Source organism: Hippichthys cyanospilos, chromosome 12, assembly GCF_059441005.1.
Source record: "Hippichthys cyanospilos isolate Australia breed blue-spotted pipefish chromosome 12, RoL_Hcya_1.0, whole genome shotgun sequence".
NCBI lineage: Eukaryota > Metazoa > Chordata > Actinopteri > Syngnathiformes > Syngnathidae > Hippichthys > Hippichthys cyanospilos.
The window spans coordinates 14,448,822-14,470,307 of record NC_142380.1 but is presented as its reverse complement, the minus strand read 5'-3'; the positions used below and the strand labels follow the sequence as shown (position 1 = coordinate 14,470,307).

The 21,486-nt window shown below is 36.4% G+C and overlaps 2 protein-coding genes across 4 annotated transcripts; one reads left to right on the top strand and one right to left on the bottom strand.

The window, feature by feature from the left end:
* Positions 1-149: 149 nt before the first annotated feature.
* Positions 150-10,269, bottom strand: slc35a3b (solute carrier family 35 member A3b). Of its 3 annotated transcripts, XM_088430135.1 has the most exons (9): positions 10,095-10,269; positions 5,737-5,820; positions 3,763-3,985; positions 3,025-3,179; positions 1,768-1,890; positions 1,464-1,638; positions 1,070-1,188; positions 505-638; positions 150-319 (listed from the first exon to the last, which is right to left on the bottom strand). In XM_088430135.1, exons 1-9 carry the CDS (start codon positions 10,161-10,163, stop codon positions 226-228), a joined length of 1,176 nt encoding a protein of 391 aa, XP_088286261.1. In that variant the 5' UTR covers positions 10,164-10,269; the 3' UTR covers positions 150-225. The 3 variants fall into 3 exon arrangements, with proteins under 3 accessions (XP_088286261.1, XP_088286262.1, XP_088286263.1); XM_088430136.1 differs by lacking the exon at positions 5,737-5,820; XM_088430137.1 differs by lacking the exon at positions 5,737-5,820 and having other exon boundaries at positions 3,763-3,941; positions 10,095-10,265.
* Positions 10,270-14,632: 4,363 nt separating this feature from the next.
* On the top strand, positions 14,633-21,324 carry asip2b (agouti signaling protein, nonagouti homolog (mouse) 2b). The gene is made up of 3 exons (XM_088429778.1): positions 14,633-14,831; positions 18,359-18,432; positions 19,898-21,324. Exons 1-3 carry the CDS (start codon positions 14,705-14,707, stop codon positions 20,087-20,089), a joined length of 393 nt encoding a protein of 130 aa, XP_088285904.1. The 5' UTR covers positions 14,633-14,704; the 3' UTR covers positions 20,090-21,324.
* The last annotated feature ends 162 nt before the right edge of the window (positions 21,325-21,486 follow it).

Below are 21,486 nucleotides of genomic sequence, written 5' to 3'. Positions count from 1 at the left end.
CAAATCCTGCCGTCTTTCATTAGCTACCACAATACTTTTATTATGGCGTTGTCTTTTTTTTTTTTCAACACAACATTGTGTATGGTCATGTCATGGCTGGTTACTCTTTCTGTTCAGAGTCATTGCAGACAGTCAGTATTTTTTTCCAACGCAGCTCCAGCTTGCTCTCACACTTCACAGAGCGCTGCTCCATTTGTGTTTTGCTGGCGGGAGGTCTTCTCTTTTTTATACTTTTACAGCGCTGCCACTGGCAGGTTTGCGCTCATAGCCATACAGAAATGTGGCCGCAATAACCAGTGCTGCCCCTGAGAAAAACACGCTGACAGTGCCAGGCAAGAGCAGAGGGAACAAAAAAGTGATGGATGTGAAATGCATTTGAAACACATGTACGGTATAAAGACAAAAACAAAAACAAACAAACAAAGAAAATCACATCAAGTATCCTCAGTAGTCATTTGCAATTCAAATCACTTGTTGGAGTGTCATTAGCATGCATTTATTTACCCAGTAGGATTGAAGTCTTCCAACAGGAAATATGAGATCAGCGCGGATACAATGATGGACAGAGAGGTAGCAAACCCTTTCAGGATGTTGTCGGCATATTTAATGACCACAGCTATGACCAAGCCTCCTAAAGCCTGCCGGCAAAAAAATTAAACAGTACAGTGGTCCCTATGGATATGAGGTTAATTTATTCCGGAATGTTTGATAGCGATTGTTCTTTTTTTTTGTATTTTGAGTCCAGTTTCTTATGTAAATCATTTAATTTGTGCCAAAGAAAAGAAAGTACAAAAATGTGGAACTTTACTTTTCGAGTGAGTTAACATCCGAAAGCATTAGCCGAGGAGGAAGAGAGAAAACGGCAGAAAACAATACAGTATGAACTAAACGGCAGAAAACAAGTAAATGGCCAAAACGTTACTAGATTCAGACAGACAGATGGATAGATAAAAAGATTTGTCAATGAATGATGTATTAGTAGGACAGGCTCATCAATCAGAAGTAACAAAAAAAAAAAGAATAAAGATATGAATGACATGAAGAAACAAAAAAAAAAGAAATATCATACCTGTAAGATAACAACTGTGCAGGTGATCTTGTTATAACCTTGAAACATTCCAGACTGTGCAACTCGCTTGCCATCATACACCATCATTCCTAACATACCAAACACGAACCCGAACAAACCTGCGGGAAACAAATGACCATGCGGATTTTACTATCCCTCTTTGTTTCAAAGAGATCACTTCAGTTTCAGAATGAATGGATGCTTCCAGAATCTTTGCACCTTCTCTGTTGATTTTTTTAACTATGCATATCTAACCACAAGCTGGGCACTAACCACAAGGCATCTTACAGTATTTCCTGAAACAATCTCCAACAGTTCATATATGCTCAAACGGCAAAATTGTAAATGGCTCATCATTTTAGACGCCATTGACACATGAGAAACGTGTGCTCACCAAGTTGTATGTTACGAACCCACAAACTCTGCTTGGTCTCCTTGAGAATTTTCTCAAAGTAAACCCCAGCAAAGCCGCTGGAAATGCATGCCAACAGCACAGCCATCAGACCCACAAACTGGATACTGGCTGAGAGGACTTTCTGCTCTGAGTCTTCTGTAGGTGCAGTGGGCCACTGCAGAGGTTTCAGCACAAAAAAAAAAAAATACCAGATTGAATCATTTGTGACTACAATAGAGCGAACATTTGTAAATAGTGAGAAGAAGCAGCTGTAACTGAGTGTTGCTACAGTATTAGCGGCTACCTGCACTAAAGTGACTCCAGCCATAAGGAGGAGAAGGGACAGCCACTGATAGACACCCAGCCTCCTGCCCAGCATGGAGACGGAGAACAGTGCTGTGGTCAGAATTTTCAACTGATATGTGACCTGAATTCAACAAAAACAACATTTGTCACACTATATTGTTTGTTAGTAGTTAGTAGTCGGTGAAATTTGGACAAGCTTGGTTTTGTTCTTGAACTGAATTTGGTCAGTATGCCTATATAACATAATCAGTCATGGCACAAGGGCTCTCTCTAGTGGAATATAATATAATCACTGCCCAAGTACTGCGGTATCTACCTTGTAAATTCAATAAGCAGATTTGAATTTAATCATTGCTTGTTTTTATTAATTATGTGCTTTTTTTGTTTGCGAAAAAAATCAGACAAAAACAAAACGCAATTGAATAATTCATCTATAAGATTCTTTCATGTTAAACATATTGCAGAATATTTTATATATAATCTATATAACTTGTGTGCATTCACCTTTGAAGCGCTGATGACAGTTTTACTAACTTTTTTGTTTCGCTTGCTTTTTCCAGATCGCAGCCTTAAATATTTAAAATCATGCACTTTCACAAAATATTGTGTGGTTTGATAAGCCTCAGTTATCTCAAAAACGTGTTAAATTCCAGCCATACTCTGATGGGCCTTGAGGTGCTTTGTTGAGTCTGTATGGCTATGAGTGCAAATATGGCAGGGACAAGGTAATTGAATTTTGAAAACTTTTTTTCGTTAATTTTTACAAGAACAAATCGCAGATTATGACAGCATAATGTTGTTCCACGGCATAATTTCATCTGTTTTATACTTTTATTTAAGTTTCAAGCTAAATCCTGATGAACGCAAACTGGACAAGAAAGGCAGAAACTTTAATGCCACCAGAAGGCATACACAAGTACATTTCTGATATATCTTTAAATTGACACAGGTCATTAAGTTTAAACTTAGCCCTCTTTTATATCACTCCACTTGATCTATATGTCACCAAATTGCATAGTCATTTGTTTTTGACAAATAAGTAGCCGTTAAAAGATATACATACTTGGATATGCAATGTCTTACTTATTCAACAGCCAGGTACTCAACTGTTTGTAAACAAGGATTTAAAAGTCAATATACCATAATAAGCCCTGTTGAAAACATTTATGTCCCCTCAAGAGAGTGTAGCATAGGGAAGCCACATGCAACCACACTTCATCGTTGCAATGAACTGCCACGTGTATGTCTGTGGAACCTGATAGGTGGCTGCATCCAGGTTGGATAAGGCAACATAGAGTAGATTGTTCTGCAGTGTGTAAATTCCTGAAGGAATGGCCAGCTTCATGGTCTCTAGAGGCTTGCTCACAAACTCCTCCTTCAACAGCTGGTTCATGGCCCGCACACTGAAATCTATCCAACACAGAAACACATTTGTCAGAGCCAACAATGATCTATCTATCTATCTATCTATCTATCTATCTATCTATCTATCTATCTATCTATCTATCTATCTATCTATCTATCTATCTATCTATCTATCTATCTATCTATCTATCTATCTATCTATCTATCTATCTATCTATCTATCTATCTATCTATCTGTCCGTCCGTCCGTCCGTCCGTCCGTCCGTCCGTCCATCCATCCATCCATCCATCCATCTATCTATCTATCTATCTATCTATCTATCTATCTATCTATCTATCTATCTATCTATCCATCCATGTGTATATATATATATATATATATATATATATATATATATATATATATATATATATATATATATATATATATATATATATATATATATATATATATATATATAAATTTAATTGCGTTAATTATACGAATCATCAATTGCTAATGATATGCAAATGATGCTCATGCTAATAATATACTAATTATGTGGTTGAGGATACGATATATGTTTGATTAAAAGATTCAGCAATACAGTGAGGAGAAAAAAGTGAATTACAAGGGCTAACTACTCACTGTTCTCCATGAACACCAGAATAGTGCATACAATGATCTTGATCAACTCGGCGCACACCACAGCAGATGAGGCGAGGTAACGAGGGCCATCTTCCTTCAGAGTGCGGGAGTAGCGCATGGTGAGTACCAATGAGGTGGTCTGCAGCACGAGGACCCCCAAAGAGAGATACTTCATCCTCCTGGAATAAATGGAGGACACCATGGTGGAGGATACTGAAGAATCCTTTGGAAAAAGTTAGGAAAAAAAATTCCATCAACGAAGTAAGTCTTCAAACATATGACATGGCTTTGCCCAAGGTGGTGTAGCTGAGTCTACACGAGTGCAATTTTTGTAGACATTGTAGAATAAGAGGATAGAAGAGCGGATTGAATCAGGATGCCCGTTAGTTGTTAAATGGTCCTTAAACTTGAAACCACTCAGGTCAAATTTGACTTGTTTTGATATTTGACAGAAAAAATACCCTGCATGTCATTCATTTCACTTTTAATGTAATAACGTTTCCTAAAGTTGATTATATAAACTAAATATTCCTTAAGCAACAAAAGTCAAGGCAAGATTTTTATAAGGATATTCTATGCCTGAGTTAAAAAAAATAAAAATAATTTCATCCGCTCCCAGGTATGCAAGGAAATGCAAGAAGTTCCTATGAATGGTTGCAAATCGATCACGCCCACAATGGTGCAAATGCCCATTACTAAAAGTGTCAAAATGTACAAAAATGTACGCAAATCACATTAAGTCAATCATAAAACTGAATTACAAATGCTATTCATTTCAAGGGGAATTTCAACAAAAACGTAAACGAACTAAATGCATACAGAACAGCGCTACATAATATGATGAAGAAAAGAACTCACATTAACTAGTATGTTATCCACAGTAACAAGTTGTTGGATCAACAAACTAATTTTGGGCATATTATCATACATCAACATTTGTAGAAAGAAAGTACAACTTACAGATAGTAGTGGGCCAGATCTCACAGAGAAAAAAACGTGTGCTTCACCGACTGACTGCTCTCAAAACCACATCATCCTTCTCACTACAAAATGTAATATCAACAGCGGCCAGTGGCGGGGCCAAAAAACAAAGAACAAGCCATACAAAGCTCAAATTAATGAACTGTTAAACTTAATCAATTCCGAAACATATTTTCGGCCCACGAGGCCCAGTTCCAGTTGATCCATGGACCGGTACTGGGCCGTGGACCGTTGATTGGGGACCACTGGTGTAAGGCATTACACACAAAAAAATAGTAATATTTTACCCGGTACAAATGACGGCGACGTGTTTTACAATGCATTATAACTTGCAGTTCATTTGGTTGCCTCGAGGTGTATAGTTAGTATTGCAGAGAACTTTGTTCAGGTCGTTTTATTTGCATGTTTTTATTTTACATTCCAGGCGATCGAGGCATCATTTATAAGTCCAAGGGGGCAATAGTATTTATTTTGGGATCATTTTGAGCATGTAAGTTTACCTAAGTTTACTTTAAGGTCAATCGACTGGATGTGTAACAAGTGTAATGAGCTACATTTAGAATGGCAAATCCGTATTTCTAGGTATGTTGGTGAGAGTAATGTAAAAGTAATGCAATTGTAGTGTAATGCCTCACATTTGAAACACAGTAATAATTTATTATAGCCAATTACTTTGTCAGTAATAAGTAATAAATAATGCATTACAGTTTTGGAGTAACTTGCCCAATACCGGTTATCACCAGCAGCTATGCAAGAGACCTCCTTTTTTAAATTCAAGAAATTAATTTTTAAAACTTACTCATTTTCACTATGTAACAGGGAAGGAAATATCACACAAACTAACTCGCATCTTCCATATTATGGCGACAACTACACAATCAATGGATATCTTAATACGAAATACTATATCGAATCCTATTAGGAGGAATCGAATCTTGCCACTCTAATGTTAATTATGTAGATCCAGTCTTTTTGTCATTTGAAATGACTTACGTGTTCTGGCCGCCACATCTTCAGGACAAAAATTCCCTCCGCCACTTGCTCACCTCTATTGATATCTTCATGGCATGTAGTAGTCTATTAAGAGAATGTGAGCACAAACCAGCAGGCTATTTTCAACTCAAAGTCCACATCAACATTGGCTCCTGACTGCAAAACAGGTAAAACTTGACTCGAGGTGATGCTGTCAAGAATTGGAGGCTTTTCCTGTTTCTTTCAAGAAGACGTTTTAGATTCTCAATAAATGGTAGCAGGAGAGCTATTCATTTGCTTGGGGGGAAAGTCCACTGAGTTTCAGTGTGAAATGAAAGAGCTTCCCAATGAAATGTACAGTTGCTATCCTGCTGATTTAAAGAAAAGAAAAAAAATAGGATTGAGGCACAATGAGAGGTGTGGCTTAAAAACACACCAAGCTCCTTTTGTGGCCCTTCTGTTCAGCAGCACACAATTTGGCCAGTGTACTTACGTTTTTGTGTGTGTGCAATAACACTTTCAAACAGTTCCCATGCATTGAAAACACTGCTCAACATGACCGTCAAATCAGACGCCCGGCTCAGTCTGCACGTCCTAACATGTAGCCAGATGAAAGACTTGGCACAATAATAAAATTCTCTAGTTAGTTTGTGACACATTAACTCATTAAACTTTGAATTGCTGAAGTGATCAGCAAGCATTTCCACTTCATGCTAAAATACTGCGGTGAAAAACACTGTCGCTGTGTTACCGTGCTGTAACAGCAAAGAAATAGTTTTTTTTTTAAATCTTCCGTTGTAATTGAAATGAATAGAAATGTACAGTACTAAATCAATTTCAGCCCCCTCATAAAAGCTCAACACTAGTTTTTGTAACGTGTTTTTTAAATAGCAAAAGAGCACTCACATGAATATGAATGAAATATAAGTATTGCATATAAACAAATATTTGCCCACACAAAAATATTCAACTTAAAGTGTCCACTTTTGGGAAAATTGTAGAGATGTGTTCACAAAAATAACTAATTAACTTGACAGGTAACGAGAGGAGGTACTTGACAATTTGGGCCCAACCATTTTAGTATGCGGGAGAACTTGGCTTTTTAAAGTAATGAAATTGAATAACACTGAACATAAAATTTGTTTACTGAACTTGTATTTTTCCAAAACAATTCATTATTTCAACAATTATTTTTAAAGGATTTTTGAACCTTTGTTTGTTTTGTTGAAAATCTTGAGTACCATTTGAAGTTCCTTGAAGTATCTCCAGAGGTACTCCTACCCCCATTTGAGAAGCACTGGATTAGAGCATATAACTACCACAAAATACTTTTCACTAGCTCATTTATGGCATTTCTCGTTCCATGTTAGCATTGAGCAAGCTGACCTAGAGGCAAAGATTTGTGTTTGTTTTAAATACAGGCTATTTAATGTTCTTTGTTTTGGATTTAGTTAAAGATACCTTGAATTGGGAGTGACAATCAACATCTTGAAGCTCTTTTTTTTTTTTTCAAAAATGGATCGATATTTGTCAAACTGCTTCATGTCTGAGAGTGAGGTGAGTTTGCTGGCAATTTACTGTATCTCATTTTTAATTTCTCAGGTCAAGCAAAAATAAATAATTAAATAAATAACAACGCCTGAAAGATAAATCTTATCTATTATTATGAGTGTAATACCAATAAGTGATTCCCATGGATAAATATTGCATGCGCTTGTTGTTTTGTTGAACAACTACGCGTTAGTATAAACATAGCCATTTGTTTAAAAAACGATTGCACCGATAACATCTTATGATTCTTATCAATGCTAGCTAAGATTGCTTTGACCTGAAAGGTATTAAGCTACCAGTTAAAACCTTTTATAATTCATGTTAAAAGGGAGTTGACCTAAACAAATATTGAACCTTGCAAAACCACCAGGATGCAAATCCTCCAGTTCAGTGATAATCAACAAGTGAGTTGAGACCCAGTATAGATGAGTTTGCATAGAGGTAGTAAAAAAAATACAGGTGGTGTTTCATTTATGACAATATAATGAACTAGCTACACACAAGAAGGCAGTCACATTCACAGCTGTAATTACTGCGTTTCATTGGATTGTTTTGTATTTATGGACAACAAGTGGCAATTATACATTCCAAACATTATATATTACTATTATTATTATCTCATATTTTATATATATATATATATATATATATATATATATATATATATATATATATATATATATATATATATATATATATATATATATATATATATATATATATATATATATATATATATATTCAAGTAGATAATGCATCGGACCTCGAACAGATTTTCGGTTCTCGACTAGCCGAGCCGACCCGAACGCGCTCCTCGGCCCTTCTCGGCCAGCGGGTAAGCGCCAGTTCAACTCAGACCGCCAGCGGAGTAAGACGTTTGTTCGAGTATTTCTTCCTGGATTTAAATTTTTTCGTGTTGCTCTAGCCCTTAATAATGGGTCCAAAGAAAGACAGTGATAAGGGGAAGGCAAAGAGGAAAACAATGAGGACCACTATTGAACTGAAGAAGGAAATTATAGCAAAATATGAACGTGGTGTACGAGTGTCCGACCTCACGTCGCAGTTAGCTAGCGTCATCATGGAAGGAGTAACCCTCCCTCCCGTCCTCTCCACATCCATTCCTGTATGCCATCAACCACTCTCCAAAACGTAAGTAAATTATACAAAATGGTTTATAATGCTTTATTTATCTTTATCATGTACTGCTTGTGCACATTTACTTGTGCACACATACTTTCCATTATTTCTTATGGGAAAATTGGTTTCGGTGTTCGAACAAATCGGTGCTCGACCACCACCTCAGAACGGATTATGGTTGAGTACCGAGGTACCACTGTGTATATATATATATATATATATATATATATATATATATATATATATATATATATATATATATATATATATATATATATATATATATATATATATATATATATATATATATATATATATATATATATATATATATATATATATATATATATATAATCCATGTCACAACGTCTCTGATTTACGTCATTTTTATGTTCATCCCCTCTTTATGACATTTTCCCGGATTTTCGCCCAAAACAATTCATGACCCTAGGGGCTTGGCTTTATTTGAGTTGTTTTGTCTCCATCTGCAGGCATTTTTAGCTAATTACACTTGTTTTCAATTGCTGTCCCTGCAACGTGTGACTACAATTCTGGTCTGCTATTTGTGGTGTCTCCTCACTGAGATGGTGGTCTGCTGTTGGTCAGCCTCACTTTTTTCAAAACGGCGGAACGGTAACGCTTTGTTCGATTGTGAGTGGTTACAAAACTGTATTTATAGTGCATTTTACAGCTTAATTCAAAGTTGAAAGGGTTAGCCATGTGTCCCAAGATTGCTAGTGATGTTAAAGAGAGAAGTAAGAAGATTAATTATATGGAAACGATGCTGGAGATAACCCTTATTAGGCAATATGGGCATAGCAATCGGCACTCAAAGGTAAATAAATCCTTTCTATATTTTTTTTATATATGATGTTTTCTGATTGTATACATGTATACTGTATTATATATACGGAGCACTTACTATACTATTTTGGTACCAATTTTCTAATATGTATTTACAATTTTGATATTTTTACCTGGGGTCCTAAACGCATTACATATTTAACATAAATTTGGATTGCCCATCATACGGTCAATTCGCCTTGACCCCAACCACCAAACGGATTAATATCGGAACATGGGGGCCCACTGTATATATATTCTGTAGAGATTTTGTTTGTTTTTGTTTTTTTGGAGAAGTTGAGACGGTCGTTTAATAAAAAAAAAATGCTTTGCTGCTATTTTGTGGCATCTTGTAATAATTACAATACAGTACTTTTTTGCGGGGTGTAAATTACTCGCTATATTTGCTTTTTGCGGCAGGGCTCGGCCACATTTCTTACTTTACCATATCGGAAATGTTTGCTAAAGGACAGAAAATGTATGATCCCCGCAACCGACAGCGTAGCTCAGCCTTTGGCTACATTTAGGCTTTTGTCGCAACTCATTTACTCAACGCTCGTTAAAAAATAAACAAATAAATAAAACGAACATGATGTAATGTCAATCTCCTGTGTCATTCTTTTGGAATACGAAGCAAGCGGCAGCACAGAAGTTAAGCAGTGTTGCACTTTCCTAAAAAATAGAGGTTGATCGATGCCATATTGAAGATATTGACGTGCATTTGCTTTATAAACATAAATAACGGTATAAGTAGCATAACAGAGTGGTTGGACATAAAAAAGCCATTAAACAATGAAAAGATTCCCCCCTGTAATCGTTAAGGAAGATGTCCACCTCAGTTGTTTTACCTGAAGGAGGAGAATGTGGAAAAGGCTCTGGCAAGGCTCATGTAATGGATTGTGATGTCTTCTCTTCATGAAAATGTATCTTAAAAAGTTGATGTTCCCTCCATATTGGGTAGGCGAATGAAATTTTCTCAAACAAACGCTCCTTACAGTGTTTTTGGGCGGAGGAGTGGAGCCTCCCACTCCTGAAATCCGGAATGAATGAACCCTCCTGTCAGTCACACGATGTGAGGAGACGCCCTCTATTGGACACATGTATATTTTAAGCTTAATGTGCTGGGTTTGCGGCTTAAAAACAAAGGCGTATTGCGATACGTATTGCCATATACTGGGTAATGTTTGAAAAGGAAAATCGTTTATGGCATGTATATCATCAACGACTGATTTTTTTTTTCTTTTTCATTAGAATAGAGGAATTCTACTCATGTCATTGTGCCAGGCATTAGGTACCTGCGAGGAATCACCACGGACGTCCCAAAATACTACGTAGTCGTTGGCGTCATGTATCTTATCTAGTTCAACTGTTTCGTTTTTTGTTTTTTTTACTGATACTGTAAAAGATGGATTCGGTGAATGTTGATGAAAAGTGATGAAATGTTCATGTGTTGATGCCAACTTAAAATATTTTCCCCTTCATTGGATGCATTTGTACTCTTTCTAAATCTTTAGATTCTAACGCCACATTATACATGCAGCAGTAGATATTGTATGTTGGAGTTGATTTGTTGTCATGTTCCAATTTGTCAAATATTTACCTTGATGAAAGCTGCATTGAATGTCCCAGCTGCCGACAGGATGAGCCTCTCCATTGAAAGCAGAATGTGTACAAGTGTAATTAATTAAAAAAAAAAAAGTTTATTAATTTGAAGGCAGCTCTGTGAAGAGTGGTCTACTGTACATAGACAGCTGCGATAGGCACCAGCAGGCCTGCGACCCTAATGAAGATAAGGTGCTCCAAATATTGAATAGCTTGATGGATATTTCATTTAAAGGCGAGTTCAACAGGGGTGTCACAGGAAGTATTTTTCCATAGTAGTTGTTTTGTTAGCAATTAATCAACTTTCCTTGCTCATGAAGAGCAATACAGGGTTCACTTTGTGTTTCTATGGTTACAGAGTTGGTTCATTTTATAAGTGTGAAGCGTATTGTTTCGTTGGCAAACCTGTAGTTTACATATGTTCAGCGCGTCAGTATTTACGCAATTACCTTCGCAAAATTGCATTCCTTTTTTGGAAATTGGGTCGCAGGTTGGAGATCTCAGTGTGGGCAACATCATTACCATCAGAGGGCGAGTCACTCAGAACGCAAAACACTAAAAGTCCACATTACCTACAAAAATGCTGTTACCATGGCACATGTTTGGGCTTTAATTCTTGTTTGACTGCTGATGACGGAGCAAGCTCTTTCGCGAAAGAATGGCGTTTCTTCTGGAATGGAATGTCTTTGTCTTCTCTGACCGAGCTCTCTTAGTAGAGTTAAATTGACAGCACTACCACAATGAGACATTAGCACAATACTAGAGAAGTTAGTAAAAGTTAATGAGAGCTTGATGATCACAACTCAAAATACAATCGATTAAAGTTTTACCGCAATAGCGACGAAATCGCATTGCACTTGAACCATCATTTCTATTTCTTGGATGAGGCCAATGTGTTTGTGCGGAATTCCTAGCTGTCTAATAGATGGGGCCAAGAAAAGCGCAAGGTGGACTTTGTATGCGGCCAATTTTGAGGGAACCTGCTATCACATTTTTCTTTCTTAATTTCTTTCTCGTTTTCAAATGTGATCCCAAATGGCAATAAATCAATTCATTTGAAAACAATGTCTCTATATTTTTCCTGGATTTGTCAAACTGGCAAGTCGTCCGGCCGTTCGACATCCATTCGTCCAAAGACCAAGCCGTTTGAACTCCATAACCTTATTCCGCCCATCTGCCCAGCTACATCACACCGAAAATTCACCTCTCACCAAAATTGGCTTTCTTGTACAGTACTCATACTTTGAAGACCAGAAGTTGCATTTCGGGTTAGCAGCCACTAGGTTGCACCATCCATCCATTTTCCAGAGCCGCTTATCCTCACAAGGGTCAACCTTCTTTAATACAGCCTAGGTAGATAGGTACTAAGTACACACACAAATCCGAACACACACACACACATATCCGCACACACACACGCACTCTAACAAGCATTCCTTGACACACTACTAGAATGTGAAAGAACTTCTGAAAATATTGATGGCATGTTGATAAACTGTGGAAAAACGAGCATCATCATTGGAAAAAAGATCTCATTACTAGTTAGAGTGCTGAAGGTAAACTTGAGTAATTAGTGTTTAAGGATCTGAATCGTACCTTTAAAGAGACACTGTGTAAGATTTAGACCGTTTTTCATTCAAAAGGAATAAATTAAATGATTATAAATTTCAAAAACAAATGAATGCATTCTTAATGACATGGGGGGTGGCACTTCTCCAGAGGCGGCCATGTTTGTTATAGCTACGGACAATGAGATATGCAGCACCTCACACCTCACCTCACAAATGGTTCATGAGGCTTTGTTTTCTCATCACTACAGAGTGTTGGGAAAATAAATCCTCACCAAGCACTTAAGACATATCTTGCAATTAATCATGGAACATTTTGTGATTAATTACTTAAAAAAATTGAGATCATGCATATATATATATATATATATATATATATATATATATATATATATATATATATATATATATATATATATATATATATATATATATATATATATATACATACATACACACACACACACACACACACACACACACACACACACACACACAGGTCGAAAAATATGTTGGTTAATTTTAAGATTTTTAATTTGGCGAAAGATATACACTTCTTGCAACATCCCATAAGTCTGAACTGAAAACTCATTCAATTGCAGAACAGTAAAAGTGTAAAACCAAAACAATACAAAATAAGTCAAAATAGGACATCTTTAGTCATCGATGGCAGTGAATGAGTGAAGAGAGTGATGTTGACAGAAAATTTACTGTAAAAACATTCCAGTTCTATATTAAATTGACTATATTGACTAGTCATCAGTCTTTTAGTTTTGCATTTCCAAACAAAATCTACACATGAAGTGAACACCTGTGCTATCTGAATTTGAATGACTGAATCTGATTGATTTTATATTTAAACATTTCATGGCATTGTTCTCCCCATTTTTTAGTATAGTGCTTCCTCGGAAATGTACGAAATGGTCGAGCTAACTTTTGTCTTAACTACCTGGGCTGGTGCCAAGTCATAACTTTGATTTGATAAAAATCAAATAATGATTTTGATAGAATGATATACAGGTCATTTGAAAAACAAGAAAAGAATAGGGGTTACAATGTTAGGCTTGTGAATATACAATATCTTTAGTCGGTTGTATTAGAGACAGCCCCATAAAAGACACTGACGAAAGTACAGATGGTTCATGTCATGAAAAACAAAAAGATGATTGATTAACATTTGTTTTTGATCTTATGGCACTTGTTTGGCCTCATGTTTGGAAAGATTGATATACTTTTTAGAGTAGGGAAGGCAGCTCTTTATTGTCAGAGGATGAATCAAAAAGCTGTTGTTTGTAATCATTGTCTTGCATTGAATTTTCCAGTATTCTGTCTTGTTGAAAGTACCTGATATTTTTATTACCTCTGTTGAAATAAAGCAAAGTCTATTGGAATTGTTGTCAAGCAGCCAGCAAAGAATCTCCAAATGTCTTTTCCCAAAAGTGTCATGTGGTGTAGTTGCCAACAAGAAATGCAATTCAAGTCACATTCAAGTTAAATCATTTCACTGTCATTGCTTTGTATGGGCTGCCATGACCCGCTGAGGTCATCGGGAATCTATGCCAGCGCCGTGTTGTAACAAGAGGGGCATGGCATTTTTGAAGCGGAATGAACGTTTGCAAACCGTCTTGCCTACTGTTGGATTTGATTCTCCATTAATCTTCCTTCAGAAACCTTTGAACTGGAATTGGAAGCATGTTCTTCCTTGGACATGCTTTGTTTGTGTTTAACTTTTGTCAAATCTGTCCAAAGGAAAACTGAAGATTAATCCTTAAAGATTAACTGCATTCGGCCCTGAGATATTTCTAATTTAATAGTTTGGGATGTCTACAAATGTAAGTAATATTTTATCATAGCATAACAAAGCTTGGATTTCTTTTTTCTGTAATTTACATCTTACACACCCCAATGCAACTAGGAAAATGCACGTTACCTGTAAAACTGCTTTCTCAGAAAGTGGCAATTTTGTTTTAATTCCTTTGGGATTTAAGGATACAGAAAAAAACAAATGGAGCACTTAAAACCAAGATCTTCAAGTCAGCGTCTCCAGCGACCATGTTTTATTTTCATAAGCACAAAACAGGCCCAGTTCCCATTTCATATTGTTCATGTGTCCTTCACTAAGTACGATTCCTTGAACCCTGTCAAGCGGGTGGGTGGAGCCTAAAAGTCTGGTCAAGGCTAAGTTAAATCTCCTCAAAGCAGTCAAAAACTCTTCATACAGTAACCAGCAGCAAGAGAGTTGCAATTTTTTTACTGCTTTAGAATCATTTGTGGCACGGATCGTATCCATGGATCACGCTATCATGAAAAAATTAGGACCAAAAGGAAAATACATCTGTTTGTTGCTGCTCATTCTCACCTTATGCTATGTTGTGGATGCCAAGAAAAAGATGAGGCTTCAGGACATTGATGCAGGTCAGAATGCTATCTATCTATCTATCTATCTATCTATCTATCTATCTATCTATCTATCTATCTATCTATCTATCTATCTATCTATCTATCTATCTATCTATCTATCTATCTATCTATCTATCTATCTATCTATCTGTCTATCTGTCTATCTGTCTATCTATCTATCTATCTATCTATCTATCTATCTATCTATCTATCTATCTATCTATCTATCTATCTATCTATCTATCTATCTATCTATAACAATAATAAACATGTCTGAAAGTAGCAAAACTGGTCCCATGTTAAAAGTGAATTGATGTCATTCATACTTGGAAAGACATTGCTCTTTCATAATTCTAAGAAACACTACACTGTACTTGATATATCCGGGAAGTGATAATGGGTAAAAACAAAGCAGCCATGTGTTTGTCTGGTCACAAAGTAACAAAAAATTGGAAACAGCACCGCTCTCAAGAGTCAATATTTTGTATCATTGAATGTGTTAATGTCATCAGAATGACGTGTTTGTGTCAATTTAAACGGATAACACTCAAATTGCTGTCTTTGTCATCAGTACAACAGTTAACTCTGGAGATGTGTTTTAGTAAAACTGATACCGACGTTTTTAATGACTATTATTCTGAATTAAAAAACACACCATGTATGTGGATGATTATAAGAGATTGGATAAAAATACTTTTCATTGAAGCAAAAGCTGCAATCACAAGAACAAAACTTACATCAAAACCAGTGCAAAAAAAAAAAAAAGCAAACAACCCACCAATATATAAAATGCACTTTCTAAATGATAATTTTATATACCAATGAGGGGGAAATAAAATGCAAAACCAACCCCATCCTCAGTCTCTCTCTCCCAACCCCTCTCTCTTTTTTTTAAATAACTACTAACATTTCTTTTGCATCTCCTGTAGTGTGACTGACTGTTCAGTAATTCTCAGTCCTGTGCTACTAATGGCGCAAAGTCCGTATTGTGGTGTCATCTGAGTGCATTTTTCTTTTTCTTGTGCAGTTGTTTTGTTTTATGTATGCATCCATTTTGTTTTCGTTTGCATCCTATTTTGTGGGAGGCAGTATTTTTTTATTTAATTTATTGTGTTTGTATTTTTTGTTTGCAGACTCAAACTCAAATCCAGCTCGCTCTGGCCTTCTTGCGTGGAGTTTGCATTTTCTCCCCGAGCCTGCATGGGTTCTCTCCTTGCACTCTGGCTTCCTCCCACACTCCAAAAACATGCATCGCATGTGTATTGGACGCTCTAAATTGTCCTTCGTTGTGATTGGGTGCGTGAATGCTTGTTCGTCTCTGTGTGCCCTGCAATTGGCTGGCAACCAGTTCAGGGTGTCCCCCTGCAATGGACTGGATAGGCACCAGCAAGCCGGCCATAGAAATGAGATGGATGGGTGGATTTATTTATTATTTTTTGCCTTTGTTTTTTGTGAGTTTGCTTTGCTTTCAGTTTTGTGATTGCATCCTTTTTTTTGCTGCATTTTTGTAGCGCTTACAGCCACTCTATTAATTTTCGTACTGTTTTGCAAATTTCAATTGTTATTTGAGATACAAACCAAAGCTACGGAGGAAACACTGTAATCAGAATGCTTACAACACAGGTGTCAAAGTCAAGGCCCGGGGGCCATATCCGGCCCACCACCTCACTTTTTGTGGTCCTTGAAATGCTGATGTGACTTCAGGTTTCTGACTAAAATACCAAAAGTTGTCTTTAACTTTTAAAAATTTGGGGGAAGAAAAACATTTTCTTATTCTACAAATCTCTTTTGAACAGTTTTTGATCAAATCTTGTGTTAAATGTGTGATCAACACACTTAAAATGTACCGTATTTAAATTCACAGTCATTCCGGCCCTCTCACAGAAACTATAACTACAATGCGGCCCAAAATAAAATTAGTTTGACACCACTGGCTTACAATATAATGTTTTACTGTTTAAAAAAAAAACAAAAAAAAACACTTGATATCCCCTTTATGCATACAATAAATAGGAAGCAAAATTTGTATCTCTAATGTGATGACATGGTTTCTAGTCGCAAAAGCTGTTTTCCAAGGTGCCTGAGAAAATATTGATGGAACATCTGTGGTAACTGATGAAGTGTTGATGAAAGGTATTTCCTCCATTTGTTGGAAGACTTGATTGGGCCAATGTGTTGTAAGCACATCAGGTACAAGTTAGCATCACTGATGTCATTCCTTTGTATCGACTGTGTTGTTTGATGACACATGGAGCAGTGAAAAACGCCAACTCAAAAATCAGTCAAAGACCTCAAATCTGATGAGATGCTGGTGATACACTAAGATAAATCCTTTCTATGGTCTGCAACATTAAACATACATTCTTCATTAATGAACACTTTAAGTAATAGTCGAAAACTCTCATGACTTGGCATTCATTACACACAAAAAAAAATCACTAAACTGATGGGATAATGGGACTATATGAGTGGTAAAAGTGGATCCATAAGAAACTGCATAATCAGATTTTTTTTTTTTTTTTTGTCGACAGGGAGATGAAAGTCAAGTCAAAGTTCATTCATTGATTTTTACTGGATGTGTGGACAAAAAAGTCGTTAGACAGAGTATTACCAGTGGACATGGTGATTGTTTGGTTGGCTGCAGGCAGGATATTATCTCAGTACATTTCATATGGCATCACTTAAGTTTTTCGTTCCAGTGGGTGATATCAATCTTTCATTCTGTTTCTGTTTTTCTCCTGCCTTACTTAGACGAGACCTGAAGGTCACATGTAATAAGACTTAAGTTCTGGACTCTCGATAGTTTGCTTAAGCGATCGCGCTACATTACCTTCGAGACATTCTCTCCCTTGTGGGCTGATCCAGGTTCACCTTCAACTTCATTAAAAGAACATTAAAGCAAAACAAAAAAATGCTCAGTAGTTAATGGAATTATCCGAGGAAATTGGTATCCCCATGAGAAAGTCAGCACAAAACTTTTCACAATTTACCGTAGTTCTCATAGTATAGATCAACCTCACTTTTTTTTACTTAAATTTTGGTGAATTATACAAAAAGACGATTATCAGTTTACCCCTGACGCTGGTGGATACATATCTCATGGCTGTCCAATTATAACACATAGTGTGTGATATTAAAATGACAAGTTATGGTACTTTTAGACACATTTTTTCACCGTATATTGGATAACATACTGTTAGGGATATGGGGGAGAGAGGGTGGGGCGGAAACGAGACAAATGCGAGGCAATATACGTGTAAGCATAGACGCAAATGCAAAAACGACGGTTGCAACAATAAAATGATTTGAAGTTTCAGTGTTTTATTTTTTTGACACAGCTGAATATGAATTTGTCAAAAAACCCTAAAAGTCATCATCACTATCTGACATGCCAAATAGATAAGCAGATTTATGTACTTATCTAAATTGTTAATCCTGCCAACTCAAAAATAGCGATACAAAATATAATGATATTAACCTTTTTTTTGGTTGTTGGGTTTGGTTGGCGGTTGTTTGGTTGATGTTTTTGTTCTCTTCCACAGCCTGGAAAGAAGTGAAGACAAGACCACTATTTGCAAGACAAAAGATCTTAACCCCAACAGAGCGTCGCAGCCCTGTATGTTTTGATATTTTGTTATACGTATACACTCACTCACTCACTCACTCACTCACTCACTCACTCACTCACCAATATCAATTGTGAGTAAATGCCATGTCATATATATGTGTGTGCAAAAATTGTTCACCAAACTGAAATACAGTAGACCAACCTTAATGTATGTATCTATTATTAGTGGTTGGTGTTGATTTGCGGTGGGTGTAGGAGTTAATCTCAACTAATCCAGGTTAACCCACGTCAATGATTGTCCAGGTTCTGAGTGTAAAGTGATAGTTCCCTTTTACAAACATTTAGAAATTAATGCATGGTTGGTTTTAACCTCCTAGTGTTTTTTCTTTCATTTCTTTGTCTTTGATGTGTCAAAGTCAAAGATCAGATTGACACCCCCAGGTTAAATCGCTTTATTTGAATTTTGGGGAAGACACTATTCATTTGAGAAATTGTGGAGGGGAAACAAAGCAGGGCACTCTCATTTTCAAATTATAAGACTGAAGGATTGTGATGGAACTTTTTGCTCTTTTATAGAGTGCCGTTTAGTCATGAGCCGTTCACCAAAAAGAAACTTTCAGACTACCCATTTCATATTTTCATCATAATTCATCATCATTTAAAAAAAACAACAACAACAAGAAAAAACATTGCGATTACATACCCATCACACGTCATGTCATGTTTTCGGTGTTATGTGTTGGGACATTAGGTGTGGTTTTCTTCTGAAATGTTGTTAATTTTAATATATGGGTTGAAAAACTGTGGTACATTAGGAATGTTCTTAAATGTGCCAAGCATTGCGACATTTTGACATGTGAAAAAGTCAAGTAAAAAAAAAAACATTCAATCATTCTCTTTAGAACGTAGGAAAATAGAAGAATGCAGGAAATGTTCAACAAATTGGCTAACGTGTGTGTGTGTGTGCCCTTAGTTTTTGCAACATGGTGGGAATGTAATCCCAGGTTTTACTGTTTTTGCTGGGACCTCTTGCACTTATGGAAACCATTTTAAATCAGACCTCTTTTGAGGGTCAAGACTCACTTTTAGAGTGTAGCGTTGAACTGGATTTTGGTTGAGGTTAGAGTAAGGGTAAGGCAATTTGTTGTGATGGTTAAGATTATCACCTCTATTGCTTGCATTTTAGACATTTGCTTTCAAACTATTAGGCTATATAAGCTATACAGTGGCTACCTTAAAATAAAAAAAAAGATTTTCTCCATGTTATCCTGTGAAAAGACAGTATAATAAGTTTGAGGAGTTTACAGTATTTACTTTGGTGAGATACTGTCATATATTCATTGAAAAAGAATTTTGGATTAAAAGTCAAGAAAAAGAGTGACAACAGTCAAGAAAAAGAGTGACAACCAAACGTTAAGAAGGATTTTGGTGAAGAAAACCACCCTTGTTACAGTGTTAGAAAGATTTTTTTCAAACATAGAATACCTACAAGCCATTTTGTGTGATTTTTCAGAAATGTAAGTCAGTGGTCACGGTGCCCATGCGGCATTGCAGCCAACAGAGGGAGAGCTGCTCCTCAAGTGATCCGTGCTGCGGCCCCTGCTCCTTTTGCCATTGTCGATTCTTCAACGCCATCTGCCGCTGCTGGAAAATGAAACCTCCGTGCACGAGGAAGGGGAAAATTTCATGCATGACTGTCAAATAAACCATGCTGCCTACAGAAAGAGGAAATCAGACGAAGCTCATGATTAAACTATATTGTGCTGATTTTATAGGGACGCTGTTGGATTTGATGATGTGATGGTGGACAATGGATGGGGGGAAAAAAATCCACACAATTCAGTTGAAATGCCAAGTCTGTGTGTTATGAAATAAAGAAGGCTACTGGTGCCTACTTCACAGGTCAGATGTGCTCCTGCCATGTCAACGCTCACATTGAAAGACAACGATAGAAGCTGCTTTGATTGGCCATATTTTAAGTCGGCCGTGACCACACTCACAGGGCGGCAGTGCTCCCACTCTTAGATCCGCTAGCCTGAACTTGGCAACAAAATGACCAAAAATAAGGCTAACCCACTTCAGCATGATTTAAAATCACCATTTAAAATGTCTATGTTTAACCCTGATTAAAGTCCAGTTTTTCTAAAGACCGTTTTCATACTTTTTTTTTCTCTCTCGTAGAAGCCAGAATGTTTTTACACTGACACTGATTGGTAATTGGAGCTTCGTTCCACTTTGACTAAGGCCCCAGCTAAAGAAAAACAGCGCCAAAGCACAATGCTGCCGCCACCATGCTTCACTACAAGTATAAAGTTCTTTTGTTGATGAGTCTTGTTTGTGTCAAACAAAACTTTTTGAATTATCATCAAAACATGCAACCTTGTTTTCAAAATTTGGCAAAAACAAGCTCGAAATCTCAGAAACACATGTTTGGAAATATGTGGAGTTTTATTATTATTATTTGTGTTAACGAAGAAACACACTCTTTCCAAACAAAGTCACATACTGAATTATGTTTATGTGCACATTTAGTAAGTTTATTATGATAATAGTTCATTTATATCATCATTTCTTTTTTTGTTGTTTTTTATTTTTTACATTTGAATCAAAATTCATTAGTTATAGGTTTTCCTTCACATTATTGGCAATTTCTTTTTTTTTCTTTAAGCTTTTAATTTCACGCAAATTTGGCATTTGAACTAGAGCATATGGACTTGTATCCAATGTATAAAATAAAACACATATAAAACCCTCCAATAGAGAATGTTTACAGTATGTGTCAAGTGAGTATATTGCTGTAGCAGAGGATATTTGCTGTATTCTAAATTATGTCATTGATATGCTATGCTGTAGCTATGCTGTAAGAACAACTTCTCAGCGTGTGCCTGCATGAGATTTTATATTCTGTTAATTACTTAATACATTTTATTCAACCGTTAAGACTGTTTGTCTAGAGCACCATAATACACGTCAAATCATACATCAGTAAGTTCTAAATGTTTCAAGTCAAGTCTGCAATATACAGGCCAAAGTGACAGATAGCTTGCTCATCGCTTCACTGACATGAAAAGGAACGACGTTTGCATTAGCATTAGCATTGAG

Bases quoted from the DNA above. Each gene is read 5' to 3' on its own strand.
- asip2b (XM_088429778.1), top strand. From the start codon at position 14,705: ATGGATCACGCTATCATGAAAAAATTAGGACCAAAAGGAAAATACATC. The intron at 14,832-18,358 runs GTCAGAATGCTA...TCTCTTCCACAG, and splicing joins GCTTCAGGACATTGATGCAG to CCTGGAAAGAAGTGAAGACA. The intron at 18,433-19,897 runs GTATGTTTTGAT...GTGATTTTTCAG, and splicing joins CAACAGAGCGTCGCAGCCCT to AAATGTAAGTCAGTGGTCAC.
- slc35a3b (XM_088430135.1), bottom strand. From the start codon at position 10,163: ATGAAGAGAAGACATCACAATCCATTACATGAGCCTTGCCAGAGCCTT. The intron at 3,986-5,736 runs GTAAGTCATTTC...CTTTTTCCAAAG, and splicing joins AGATGTGGCGGCCAGAACAC to GATTCTTCAGTATCCTCCAC. The intron at 1,639-1,767 runs GTAGCCGCTAAT...AAACCTCTGCAG, and splicing joins CTGGAGTCACTTTAGTGCAG to TGGCCCACTGCACCTACAGA.